This window comes from Morus notabilis, unplaced genomic scaffold (genome assembly GCF_000414095.1).
Source record: "Morus notabilis unplaced genomic scaffold, ASM41409v2 Scaffold744, whole genome shotgun sequence".
Taxonomy (NCBI): Eukaryota; Viridiplantae; Streptophyta; class Magnoliopsida; order Rosales; family Moraceae; genus Morus; species Morus notabilis.
Window position 1 is genome coordinate 87,585 of NW_010367602.1, and position 14,614 is coordinate 102,198.

The window sequence follows — 14,614 nt, forward strand, 5'->3', positions numbered from 1 at the left end:
ACATTTTGGAGACCACTTTTCTGCAGTTTACTATACATTTTAACATTACTTGTTTTACTTCTTTTTTTAAGATTTATAGTAGAAAATTTAAATTGTAGACGTTAATTTTAAATTAATTAATGTGAAATTATCGAAAATGTTAAAATCACGACCACTACAAATCATTTTAATATTAATTTGTATTAGCAAAACCTATAAAACGTTAAGAAAAATTGCATAATTCTAAAATATAGATACAAAAGATGAATAACACTTAAAAAAGTGCATAAATATTGTAAACCTTTATACTGTGAATTTTTCCCTCTTTGATGTAAGATATGCAAATGATATTGTAAACCACTATTTTTAAATGAGAATTTAAAAACAGTAAAATAGTTAATTTTAGATAATTTTACGTAAATTAAATAAAACTTTCAATTAAAAATACTAACTATAGAATAAATATGCATGGTAAAAAGTTTTCATAGTACAATAAATGTTGAGAGTGTATGCTCATAAATTAAGTAATGATACAACAATCAAAACAAGCTTATTGGTTTAAACTTTTTTCATACAAAGACAGAAAATTGAATAACTTCTTATATGATTTTAAAAGACAATAATCAAAGTAAATTGAAAAAAAGATATGAACTCTACTATATTTAAAAACAAATATAAAGTACCAATAGTTCATTGATATTTAGATGATATTTTTACAAATTCTCATAAAATTTTTACAATATTTTGTCATTTAACGCTACAATTTTCAAAGCTTGAAGGTATTAAGTGGAGACTTTTAAAGTGTTGAAGATAAAGGTATGGTGAACTCAAGATTCAGGGGCAAAGCAATGGCAAACCTAAATTTAGGGAGCACAATCGTGTGAATAATCCAAAATTCAATTAAGATTTTATTCTCGCAAAATCCCCACGTGAGCACATGTGCTACTTTTCTATTTAGTTTTGACGAAAAATGAAACGAAGAGGACAAAATGAGAGAAACTCAAAGTTTGAAGTAGTACAATAATAACTTTTAAAATTGAGGCATCAAATGCGAGGAATCTCAAAGTTTAGTGGGCATGAGTGTTAACAACCCTATTTTTAAAAATAAGTTTATGGTAAAACATAGTTATTAATAGTCAAATATATCTTTTATTTGGAAAACACCGGAAAGAACATCACTAATTAGTGAAATTGGTTATAATATGTTACCATCACTAATTGATAATGGAGAATAACGCCGTCACATATTCTTTTTGTTGGGTAGTTACGCTCAGTGTAAGAACGCGTTTAAAAAAAAAAAAAAAAAGAAATCCAAGCTCAAATTGAACGCTCTTGTGAGGCGCGTGGAGCGTGGAATTCTGTTTCCCATAATAAAATAGAAAACTGTGAGAGAGTCCATTGCCAATCGGGCATTGAGTTGTAACCCGTTTTGTCCGGGCTATTGGCCTATGCCATCCCTATTCATCCCTAGCCCTCTGCTTTGATTCCTCGCAATTGATGGCTCTGATAAAGACCTACTCCTTTCCATTACTGTGCCAATTTTGTCCCGACATTACTCCAATTTACCTATCTGCCCTTTTACCGGACAACTTATTGATCTTTAATTGATGTTTTGACATGTACAATTTGCTAATTAAAAACTCCTGTTTTCTTGTTTGTTCGTTTTTTTTTTTTTTTTTTGAGATAGCCTTTTTCTAGTCATGCCTAGTGGCTAAGATTGGTTTTCACTTTCTCTGTTAGACTGTTCCTACGACCACTTTGCTATTTACGGCTTCACATAATTATGCAGTTCAACGGTGTATTTATGGCTCTGACATGTAAATTTTGTTTGCTTTTAATTATTGGATGATTATTGTTTTCTCTTTTTTCTCGTATGAATACTAAATGAGAACAACAACCTAACGAATCCGATACAGTTTAACTTTTATCATGCAAGTGGCTTCAACAATTAACGTTTTTTTGGACCTACCTACAAGTGACTTCCACTTGTGATTCTTTTTTTTTTTTTTAATGTAAGTTTGAATTTATGATGTTTTAGTTATTTTTAAAAATTAAGTTATTTTGTACAAACACCTTCTAAACTTTTTGAATTTAATAATTTAGGGTCCGTTCACTTTGCTGATTCGAGTTTGTAATTCGAGTTGAGATGTGATTTTATGTGAGAGCTTTTTACTGTAGCAAAAAAATTAGATGTGATTATTTGTGAGAGCTTTTTATTGTAGCAAAACTCGAATTCTAAACTCGAATTGGTGAAGTGAACGGGGCCTTAGCCTTTAAACCTTTTTTCTTGGTAATCAACACCCTGAATTTATAATTTTTGGCACTTTCAACCCGTGTTGCTCAAATTTATTAAAATTTTGACGGTTTTTAACACTTAACTTAGAAATGATAGTCTAATAAAGGCATTGATGTTCATTTTTGTTTAGTTTCAATACAAATACATTTAAAAACTTAAACTTAATATAATTATAACTTAAACTTTAATCTAAATTTTAACATGAAATTTATTAATACCAGACAAAAATATCATCAATGCGATTCTTAGGCTGTCACTTGTAAGTTTGGCACAAAAAACCATCAAATTTTTAACAAATTTGAGCAACATGACTAAAAGTGCAAAAAATTAAAGTTCTGGGAGTTGATTATCAAGAAAAAAAGTTCAATGACCAAATTGTCAAATTTAAAAAGTTCAGGAGGTGTTGATACAAAATAGCCTAAAAATTATACCAAAAAATTTATTTTGAAAAATAATTCCAAATGTAAATAGTTTCAAAAACAAATATTAGCTGGTATATGTTGGATTTTAATTCATTTTTACAAGAAAATAAGTAATTTATAGTACCTAATGAATTAAACTACAATAATTAAATAAATTAAGCAAAACACGTACCCTAGTGTAGGGCTGTGCATGAAGTTATATAAAGCAACATCGAAGACCCAAAAAAAAAACAACAAAAAAAGTAATGTCGTTGACTTGATCAAGTGCTAACCTAGTTCGACACCGAATATTTTAATATGGAAACTTTTTTTTTCCCCTCTTGTTTTCCCAGCATTACGTGATACATGCATTTTGCTTTGAATTTTTGTAAACAAACCAACATTGAAATAAATTCTATAAATATAAAACGAATAAATATACTTTACGGTATTCATAAATTTTTCTGGTTGCCAACCATAATGTTGCCGCTAGGTGACTGCAAAAACTAAAAGTAGTTACTTTGACTAGTTACTATTTTTATTGTTTAATCTTGTGGGTCAAATATATAGAATGAGTTCTCATGACTACTATATATGTATATATAATATTTGATATAAAAGCAAAGCATAACATGTTCCCCAATTAATTGGGCAAAATGACTTGCATTTGTTATTGCTTTTATCCTAAGTATGCTACTCATTATGAGAAATAAGAAACAACGGGAATATAGTAAATAAAATAAAAAACTTTAGCAAACAAAGTATTTGGCCTTATTGATAGAAAGATAGAAGATTGTCGCAACGCATTATGTGACACCCAATTTGGACATTGCGTGGCCTTTCAACTTGGCAAGTTGGCAATTGAATGTAGCCCTACCCTATATAATTACCATGACGAAATAAAAAAGACATGGATAGATTTTAGCAACTAAAAAAAAATACTGCTCAGCCAAAAAAAAAAAAAAAAACTAGAAGTTATGAAAATATGGTACAAGAGAGGAAACGAGAGTGAGAGATAAACGAATGAGTGTTTGCCGAAGTTCTGATACTGTCTCTACGTGTGTCGACTAACTCTCGGCCCTAAAAATTGATCTTTGGGCTTGTCTCGTCAAGGCTCTTCTATGGTGGTGGCAGTGTGTCGTGAGATGACTTGGTTAATTAGGACGGATCGGACATTGTTTGGAAGTTAAAAAACCGGATGTTTGAGAAGGGTTTTTTGGCGCCTTCAACATTAGGAGGCTAAGTCCTTTCGGAGGCTTTTTCCTGGCGGTGGTAGGCTTCCTTTGGCAGGGGTGCTGTCATCTTCAGAGGATGGTAGCAATGGCGAGTGCGAATCATTTGCTTCCGTTTGATTGTCTGATCTATCAGGCTATGCCGCTTGTCTTTTGAAGCCTTCTTTCTTTTCTTATGGTCCTCTAACTGACAGTGGTGTCGTCGGAGGCTTATGCCAGTGATGCTTTGGGTTTTCTTTTTGTTTTGGTGTGTGCTCACATTGTTTTCGCCACTTTTTTTTAGTGTTGTTTTATAATAATGGGAGTGGTTTTCCTACCTTTCGATTTAGTTTGTGTGTCCCATCTGATCGAGTTGATTGTTAACATTGTGGGTGGTGATTTCCGTCCAAAGATCTCTCTATGCCTTATTTTTTTGTGTCCCTTTCATTTGGGGTTTGGTCCCTGTTGTCTAGATTGTTAGTCCATCGATTGATAAGATCATCTCTACGAAGCTTTGATCATGCTCGATATTTTGTGCCGAATGAGTCTTTTCTCATTAAGTCTCGATACTTATTTTTATCATTGTGTTTGCGATAATTGTCTAGTTGATCTAATTATTCAGGGTCGAACTCCCTTATATTTAAGGTCTTTTGTGACTTTGATTCGAGTTTGTATATCTTTTTGTTGAAGTGAAATTTCTCCTTAAAAAATATACAAAATGCTTTTGAATATAATACAATTTAAGATACAAATTTTAGAAAATGCGTACTACTAGGAAAATAATAAAGTCAATACTTGAATATAAATCCTTCCAGCCGAAAAAAAAAGGAGGAAAAATAGTGTATGAATCATACTTGAATTTAAAAAACTTATACATTTTTTTTTTTTTGAGAGCTTAGAAGTAACTTTCATTAGATTGCAAAAATTCTTACAAAAAGACCAAAGGCAATAGGAAAATAAAGAAAGAATCTTTACCAGAAAAGGGTCTAAGCAAACAACTCCCGTGATGATTGCTGCAGGGCAGATGGAAGTGACGAATCGTGTAATATATATTGGGGAAAAGAAAAAACAAAAGGAAAAAAATAAAAAAGTAGAGATAGAAAAGAAAAGCAAAAAAGGAAAAGGAAAGAAAAAAGTATGCCCATATATAAAGCCACAAAAATTTACATGTATATATATGCTCTCCCCAAAATTCCCACATAATAAATAATAAGAATAATAATTGGGAAGAATAGATTAAGAGAAGAAGGATACGAGTGAGATTTGCGGGAGTAGAAGGGGACAGAATAGACATCCGCCCGGAAATACAGGGTGCTTCGTACAGTCGAAGAACCAAAACCCATTTTCTCTCTCCTTCTCTCTCTCTCTCTCTTATGTTCTGTCTCATGATAATTTATAATAATATTCTATTATAATAATAAGAAAATGGGATATTGGAATTTTTTAATTAATTAACTAACAAAGGCCACTGCTGTACTGTATACATTCAATCTCTCCTTCTCTTTCTTCTCTTTCTCGCTGAACAGTCTTAATACTTATCTCACTATCTCACTAACAATAACAAGTAACAACACACACTCTTTTTTTTTTTTCTCTCTCTATCTGTCTTTCTCTTTCTCTGCCACACATCACACCCAGCAGTTGCAGCAAATTGCAGCAGAGGCTGCAGCACTGCTATGCTGCTGCAGCTCAGCGAGAAAAAGGAAAGCAAATTACCAAAAAGAAAAACAAAAAAGAAAAAGTGATATCACCCAGAAAAAGAGAGAGAGAGAGAATTAATTAGAGTTTTGTGTATATATATCTCGCCCGTTAGCTTGAGTTTTGGGGATTTTTTGTTATTAATTAAAAAATAAAAATAAAAACTTGCCCACATGTTTTTCAAAAGCTTTGATTTGATTTCTCTGCTGGTATTTCACGGAAAAGAGAGAGAAAGACAAGCGGGGTAAGGTAGAAGTGCCTTTTTTTGAGAGAGAGAGAGAGAGAGAGGGGTGAGCTTCTTTTTAGCCAAAAATGCAAAAGGCGCAATTAAAATGCAGGCAATGATCTCTCTCTCTCTCTCTCTCTCCTTCTATACACACAGATATATATATATATATATATATAAAGTCTGTATATCTATATACTGTCTTTAGTTACTATTCCAATATCCCAGTTCTACTGTTCTTTTGGCATTTCATTTCACTAAAAATTAAAGCTCCTCCGCAATAACCGCTTAACCAAACTCTTCTTCTTCTTCTTCCTTTATAAAGCAGAAGCTGAAGAAGGCGCTTCTTCATTTCTCCGGAGTATAAGTAACGATCACTGTCGTTTTTAGAGCTAGGGTTTTGAATCGGAATCCATGGCCGGCCTGATCGATCTCAACACGACCGAGGACGACGAAGCAGCGCCGCCGTCGTCCAATTCCTCGGCCTCCACGTCCTCCGCCGCCTCGGCGGCTCTGGATTCGTCGCCGACGTCTCCACTTCCGTCGCGGCCGGCGTCGGCGAAGACGTCGTCGGTGTGCTTGGAGCTGTGGCACGCGTGCGCGGGTCCACTGATTTCGCTGCCGAAGAAAGGGAGTGTGGTGGTGTACTTGCCTCAGGGACACTTGGAGCACGTCTCTGACTTCCCTGCTTCCTCGCTCTTCGATCTCCCTCCTCACCTCTTCTGTCGCGTTGCTGATGTCAAGCTCCATGTAAGCAAGCTCCGATGAATTTCTCTCCTTTTTCAAATTTTAAATAAAAGTATTTGTTTAAAGGTTTTTATAAATGTGTTTTTTAAGACATTGGTTAGTGTTTGGTTTCCTAGAAACTTGGGACAAAAGAATTGATTTTTTTTCATATAATTTATTTTTCTGGGTTTGGTTTAGGCGGAGGAAGGCACGGACGAGGTTTACGCACAGGTCTCGCTTGTTCCTGAGAACAAGGTAAGTTTTTTTTTTTTTTTTTTTTTTTCCACTTTCTGTTTGGTTGCCGAGAAAAATGCTGGGAATGCAAAACCAATTTTTTGCTTCACTAGTTGTAAGAGCCTGTTTCCTCTAATTAGCTTAATTCAGTGGACCATTTTATCTTTGTGACTTGCGAGCCTTGCGTGTTTTTGCCATTTGTGTTTTTCTTAGCAATGAAATAGGCAACGACCATGGTTTGATGTTAACTTATCTGTCGTGTTCTGTAATTTCATGGTGATATTTGGTGTGATGGTTTGTTCGGGACTGTTAAGCTGAATTCAGCTTTGTGTGCGTGCATTACTAGCAATTTGGGCAGAAATTGCGGGGAGGAGAAGTTGATGCTGATGGTGAAGAGGAGGATATTGATGCTGCTGTGAAGTCCACAACACCCCACATGTTCTGCAAGACCCTGACAGCTTCGGACACTAGCACTCACGGCGGTTTCTCCGTCCCTCGCCGTGCTGCTGAAGACTGCTTCCCTCCTCTGGTAATGATAGTTCTAGTTCGTTGATTGTGTTGCTCAATGTAGTTTATTTGACCAGTTTGTGGCTTTCTGTCACTTGAAAATGTAAATTTTGGCTAGTGTGTGTGGATTGTGAGGTGTTAAGTACAACTTTTTATTGCGTATTTGATAGATTGCTATTTTTAGGATTACAATCAACAAAGGCCTTCACAAGAGCTAGTAGCAAAAGATCTGCATGGCCTCGAATGGAGGTTCCGGCATATCTACAGAGGTACACCTAAAGTAAAGTATATAGCAGAGACATTCTTATGCCTTTTCATCTTGTGGTATACATTACCACTAGTATATAAGATGGTCATTCTGATTGGAATATTATCTGTTAAAGTTTTAGCCTTACCTTTTGGTTGGAACTTGTAACAGGGCAACCACGGAGGCATTTGCTTACCACCGGATGGAGTGCCTTCGTGAACAAGAAGAAGCTCGTGTCGGGGGATGCTGTGCTCTTTCTTAGGTATTTAATCATTGCCTTGAAGAAACATGGCAGGTTCTTTTTTATGGTTCTACTTCTCATTTTATATCCATAATAGGGCTGAAGATGGAGAACTGAGATTAGGAATTCGAAGGGCTGCCCAAGTTAAAGGCTGTGCTACTTTTTCCACTCTGTACGGTCAGCAGTTGAATTATAGTTCTCTGAAAGATGTGGTTAATGCTATATCTACCAGAAGTGCTTTCAACCTCTTCTACAATCCAAGGTATTATGCTTTGTCATTCATTTACATTTTCTTCAACTTTATATATCCCCTCATCACTATTTGATGTTAATTTGCAATGCTGTATGTCTATATTGGCATGTAGATTGTCATATTAGGTCATTGCAATTGGGTTTCTTGTTTTATCTTTTCTAAACCAATGATGCTGGAGAAGTCATTGATGGTCTGAGCTGATACTTATAGGAATAATAGTCAATATCAAGACGGATGTGTTTACAAACTGATTATCATAGCATCATAATTAAGTCCTCATATTTAATACTAGCTCTACTCAATTTTTGTTGTGTTGTGTTCTACTTCTTTGTTACACATACTTCCATACATGCACCATATTGCATATGATATTATGTTGTCTTGTTTTATTCATTAGTATTAAGATTTTTGCTCCACAATTCTTCATTAGTATTAGGATTTTAACGTCTTTTCTTGATTCATGCTAACATTAGTTAAGTCCAGATAAGTACTTTGACCTTATTGCTTAAGATTGAGATAAAACTCAAAAAGTATTTGTTGAGTGGGATTCCAATATATAGTTTTCACAAAATGTGAACGGGTAAAACTTAGGTTCATAGATGATTAGTGCGCAGCAGAGTTTCTGAAAAGTGTACAGCAGAGGTCTATCTGCTTGATATAGCCATTTTCATTGGTTAGCTTCTTGCATGTTTACCATTTTTCACCGGAGTCCGCTGTGCAGAGACACATTTTGTTCATGCTTTTCTATTTTTCTGGTGATGAGTATTCCATGCTGATCTTGTAGAGCAAGCTCGTCAGCATTTATTGTCCCCCTCCGAAAGTTCCTGAAAAGCTTGGATCATTCGTTTTCTATTGGCATGAGGTTCAAAATGCGTTTTGAAACAGAAGATGCAGCCGAGCGAAGGTTGGGCTCACATGAATTTTGAATTCTTTAGTTAATATCTATATGATGAGAAGTCGTGATTATTTTTTTTTTCTTTTGGTAGATACACAGGACTAATAACTGGGATCAGTGACATGGATCCTGTTAGATGGCCTAATTCAAAGTGGAGATGTCTAGTGGTACGTGCTTACTATGAAGTTGCTTGATTCCCTTGAGCATTTTGGTGTAAAGGAAATGATTTGACATTTACACATGAGCTCTTAGCTACACAAATTTTTACATGCTTTGGATTATGATTTTGTGCATTTTCCTTATATAGACACCTGCTTTAATGATTTTACTGCATATGCGTCCTTAGGCCTTAAGGTTTTGGATCAGCCTGTGTAATTCATACGTTCTGTGTGTGTGATTAAAGATATAAATTACATGTTTTCTACCTTGTTCTAAATATTAATGTAATAAACGTGCTGGGTAAAACTCTTTCAGGTAAGATGGGATGATATAGACTCAAACAGGCATGGAAGAGTTTCTCCTTGGGAAATTGAACCGTCTGGTTCTGTTTCTAGTTCCACTAGCATTATGGCACCTGGTCTGAAGAGGACCAGGATTGCATTGACTTCAGCCAAAGGAGAATTTCCAGTTCCTAGTATAATTGCGTTAACTCTAGCTCTCTCTCTTTCTTGATCACATTTTGTTTTTTGGCAACATATTTACTGTCTTTATATTTCTTCTAACAGGTGGAATTGGTGCATCAGACTTTGGGGAACCTTTGAGGTTCCAGAAGGTCTTGCAAGGTCAAGAAATTTCCGGTTTTGATACCCCTTTTGATGGTATTGGGATTCAAGTTCAGCATCCATCTGAAAAAAGGAGGTGCTTTCCTGGTTCTAATTGTTCCGGGATTGCTGGAATTGGGAATAGTGTCAGGAACCTTCATGTTAATTCTGACAATATTACCTCCAATGGCATAGGCTTTGGAGAATCATTCAGATTCCATAAGGTCTTGCAAGGTCAAGAAATACATCCAAGCTCACCACGTGGAAGAGCCCCGACCTCTAATGAGGACAATGAATATGGTGGCCTAGGAATCTTTCATCGTGTTCAGGTGCCAAGCTCTAGAAATGGGTGGTCTGCTGTTATGCAGAGCAACACAGCACCTGTTCGCACGTCTGCCCAGTCCGTACAAGTGTCATCACCGTCGTCTGTGTTGATGTTCCAGCAAGCAAGTGCTGTTTCAAAGTTCAATTCAATGCCTAGTAATCATAATAAGGAGGAACGTAGAACTACAAACCGAAGTTCATACGTACCTCAATCATATGATGGAAAGTTTATGCCATTCCCATTCACTGATTCTGGCTTCGGAGTTGAGGATCATGGAGGCATGAAATATGTATATTCATCGGCTGACCGTAATCAACATGGCATTTCATATCCTGTTACAGCTCATCCAGCATTTAGGAGCAGTCAAGATGTAGCTTCCTCGTGCAAAAGTAGCTGTAGACTTTTTGGTTTCTCATTGACTGAGGAAAAAAATCTTCCAAATAACAAGAAAAGCTCAACTCCAGCTGCATCTTCATTGAGTCCTGGAGTTTCTTTATTTCCTAATGGAGGGCACTTGCATACAAAACCACCTCTGATGACAAAGCCAGTTGGAAGCAATTGTACCAAAGTAAGCGACTTCTATGCTGTAAAAGATGCACTTTTCGATATTGCATTGTAGTAGAAATCTTTTGTATGATAAGAAGTGCAGAATTAGGAGCAGAGGATTGTTAGACAGAATGATTATCTAATGTACAATTTGGGAGTGCCTGCATAATAGGAAATGGCTTTTGACTGGACTGGAGAAAGAATGGAGTATTGTTTGCGAGGATAGTGAATGACACGCTGCTTATCAGAGAGAGATCTATGGCAGTAAGTCGCATCCTGTACTGAATTCAATTATCTACGCTATTCTATTCTTTTTTTTTTTTTTTTGGCATCAAACTTGAGGTTTAGGTTCTTGAGATCCTCTGTCAGAAGCCATGAAACATTCTTGCTAGATACGTACCATGAGATGGAAATACGAAATTAACCGTTATCTGCATTCATGATTAATATTCCGTTATGATCAATTTTTTTTTTTTCTGTTCTGGCCATTTTATGCAAAGTAAATTATATTTTACTAATTGTTTGGACTTCAGAACATATGGATTGACCGTGCTTAAAACTATTGACAATATCTTGCAGGAACTAAAGTGGTACTGTCAAGAATTATGATTCGGTGAAGATGTTATCTAGGCGCTTGAGGCGGTGAAGATGAAGCCTTGAGATTGTCCATTAGTTGCTCAGAGTATGTGTGCACTTCATTAACTTAGGTTTCAAAGAAGAAATGTAATTACGCTTCAAGTAACTTGACATTGTCCTTTTTAACTTTTTAGCTATCGAAAAGAACAGTAGTATGTAATTTGAAGTCCCTCGTGATTGTCCTTGTTTGAAAGAGGGCCTATTTTCAAACTTCTTCCAGTTCTTTCTTTATAAAGAAATTGCTTATGGCAATTAGCAGACACTGCTCAAATTTGCCCCCTATGCATGAATTTGATTATCTTCAGGAACTGCATTCGACATACCACCAACCTTTATTCTTCTAAAATTCTTGGACCTGCTTCGAGTCCGAGACACGCGGTTTCGGATCACAAGCACTTCACCTCACTAAGGCCGAAATAAGCACTCTCCGAGTCGTTTGATCAAGGTATCATATGAAGAAAGGTGATTCATGAGCATGAATAGTACATCCATTTTTGCCATTAGGTGGTCCTTGGTTTGGGACCAACCAGATCATGTGGCCACTTGAGAAACTTCGTTGAGATTCAGATTTCAACAAGTAGTGGCCAAACGGCTGACTTTAGTATTCTCAGAAAGAATTTAGTACTAGATTTTTGCCCCTTGTTACATGCATTGCCCAGAAGATCAAGCATTATTATGGTCATGATTGGGACATGCAAATCTTTATCTACTGACCTACTGCATTATTATCTCAACATGACTTCTCAGTTCAAGCAATCGTCTCCTAAAGTCCATATGCATATTTGAATATTTAGGACCAGCAGAGAGGGGACCTCAGAAGAAATAGGAATTTTCTCTTTCTATATGTTCTCAAAGTCATTTTCTTACATCAACTGGGTTTCTAAAGTCTCTAGACCAACACTATCCAATTAAATGTGATGGGAAAGTGAGAAATCCATGTACTCGTTTATGTGTCGATTTTATTTTCCCCCCATAATTTAATGCTAGGCGTGGCTTCTACTGCAACAATCAACATGCATTTTCGCTTGAAACCAATTAATGCGATCGATTACTTTCTCAACACTAGTAATTATTTCAAGTTTCTTGGACGAATCAACAAAATATAACTCATGTGAGCTACTGAAGAAAGGCCACGCACATAGAGGAAAAGAATTTCGTAGCTGTCTCACTCCTACATCCATGTCACGTTCATGGGGTTTAAAAACCATGGTCCAATATGTTTGTCCCCACTTCTTTTCTCTAAATATTCATCATTCCTATTAAACATTTAAAAAATACTATTCTTAAAATATGAACGTAAAAGCGAAAATTAAGTTGCCAATGCCATAACCAAAAAAAAAGAAAGAAAAAAAAAACATAAATATGTGTGTGTGTGTATTAAGTTCATGGTGTTGGGGCTGCTCTATTTGGAAAGGTTAGGCGGCAGCACAGTGAATAAGGTTAGGCGGCAGCAAATCGTAGACAAATGAATATTTTGAGAGACGAGATGACTGTTAGTATGTGGGGGGCATTGGAAGCATATCGCAATCGGTAGTTACATATTTGTTTCGCAATTTCGACTACCTTATATGTTTTACAATACTTTGTAATGCTAAACTTATGGACGTTTTTTAGTTATTTATGAATGTAAGTGTGTTATGTGTAGTCTTTCTTTAAAAAAAATCCACGTTAATACTTACAAAAATTGGAGTTATGTTTTTGTCAAAGTGAACACAAAATTCAAGTTCAACAATCACAAATTGTCCAAGTGAGCACACAACTTAAATTTCAAACACAATTCCAATTTTTTAACTCCAATATCAAATTTCAAACTATTGAAAAGAACACATCCTAAGTTCATGGTGATGGGGCTGCTCTATTTGGAAAGGTTAGGCGGCAGCACAGTGAATAACGTTGGGCGGCAGATATATATAATCAAACGTCGGTGTCAGACTTAAAAATTAGCAGCAAAATTGTATAATCACTTATCACTCAACGAGAAAAACGTGTTACGTTTAACGTCAGAATGTGTAGAATCCAAAAAAAAAAAAAAAAAAAAAAAAAAAAAAAAATTTTAAAAAAAAAAAAAAAAAAAAAAAAAAAAAAAAAAAAAACATCTTAAACCATAAAAATTTCGCGAAGCCTGTGTAAAATTTGTGTATTATTGAGATCCTTTTGTCGCACACACGAAGCTTTGCTTTTGGTGCACACGGTATTCCCTAATTTCCTTTTTCACAAGCAAATTGAAGTAATGGTGGACACATGATATATATTTAGGAGTTTTTTTTTTTATAAGACCACAACAGCGTATTTTTTTTTAATCTGATTTGATGTTGATAAGATTTACCTCCCTTGACACGTTACTTTACAACCACCAGTAATACAGCGGACCCGTCTCTGTGGCTGCCACGAAGGGAGTATTGAGAATTCTAAAATCACTTTTTTATCCTTATATACAAGTTGTGATTGAATGACCGCCGCTTAAAGGAAACTGGTTGAAGACTTTTGAAGTTGGCCGTAATTTCTTACCAACTTCAGAATATTGAGTGTGTGTGTGTGTGTTTTTTTTCAAATCTTCTCATCACCTTGAAGTTTAAAAAATGTTTAAAAGAGAATTAAGCGGTTCCTATAGAGGAAAAAAAAAAAAAAACCCTCCTTTTGTCTTAGGGCCCGTTTAGTTCACTAATTTGAGTTTTTAATTTGAATTGAAATGTGACTTTATGTTAGAGCTTTTTACTGTAGCAAAAAAGGTTGAATGTGACTGTTTCTGAGAGATTTTTACTGTAGCAAAACTCAAATTTTAAACTCAAATTGATAAAATAAACGGAGTCTTAATTTATTGAAAACTGAACCCCCAGTTTTTTGTATTTTGTTTTCTTTTTGTTTTTCTTTCTTGAAAAATGAAAAGGACTCCTCTAGTACTTTTACAAAGATAAAAATGCCTCCATCCCTTACCGATGGTACATACATGACAATCGAAATTAGAAGCATTTGTTAAAATATCTTGGGGGAAACTACTTTTCCCAAAAAGGGTCAAAGAAAATGTCTATTATTATTATTATTTTTTTTTGAAACAAAGAAACCAATGCATCCAAAGACAATGACATCATCAACGTTCATAGTTAGAAAAGCAGTCTTCTTAGGTTATCATATAATAAAAACAATATGTTAAAATTTTGGTGGGTAATATATGCTTTGTTGGATTGGATTGGACATTGATTGATTCGATTCCAAGAAGGTGCTTCAGTTGAATCAACTCGTTTGTCCATATTTGCCTCTTTCACACGTAACATAAACATTTTGAGAACGGCTTGTAGGGTCAAACATGGCGCACTCAACAAAGAAAAAAAACAAAAAAACAAAAAAACCTCCAAGTATATGGCTCCACCCACGGGCACTATATATAAAGCTTGCCCATACATACATATTCCTCTATTTTCATCCACACAAACA

The 14,614-nt window shown here is 35.3% G+C and overlaps 1 protein-coding gene across 1 annotated transcript; it reads left to right on the plus strand.

Annotated features, from left to right (window-relative positions):
- Nucleotides 1-5,436: 5,436 nt before the first annotated feature.
- Nucleotides 5,437-11,454, plus strand: LOC21398161 (auxin response factor 3). Its single transcript, XM_010112862.2, has 13 exons — nt 5,437-5,829; nt 6,140-6,561; nt 6,736-6,792; nt 7,118-7,300; nt 7,463-7,547; nt 7,697-7,787; nt 7,864-8,028; nt 8,804-8,923; nt 9,006-9,081; nt 9,389-9,548; nt 9,640-10,568; nt 10,719-10,810; nt 11,126-11,454. The coding sequence occupies exons 2-12, from the start codon at nt 6,226-6,228 to the stop codon at nt 10,770-10,772; spliced, it is 2,256 nt and encodes a 751-aa protein (XP_010111164.2). The 5' UTR covers nt 5,437-5,829; nt 6,140-6,225; the 3' UTR covers nt 10,773-10,810; nt 11,126-11,454.
- The last annotated feature ends 3,160 nt before the right edge of the window (nt 11,455-14,614 follow it).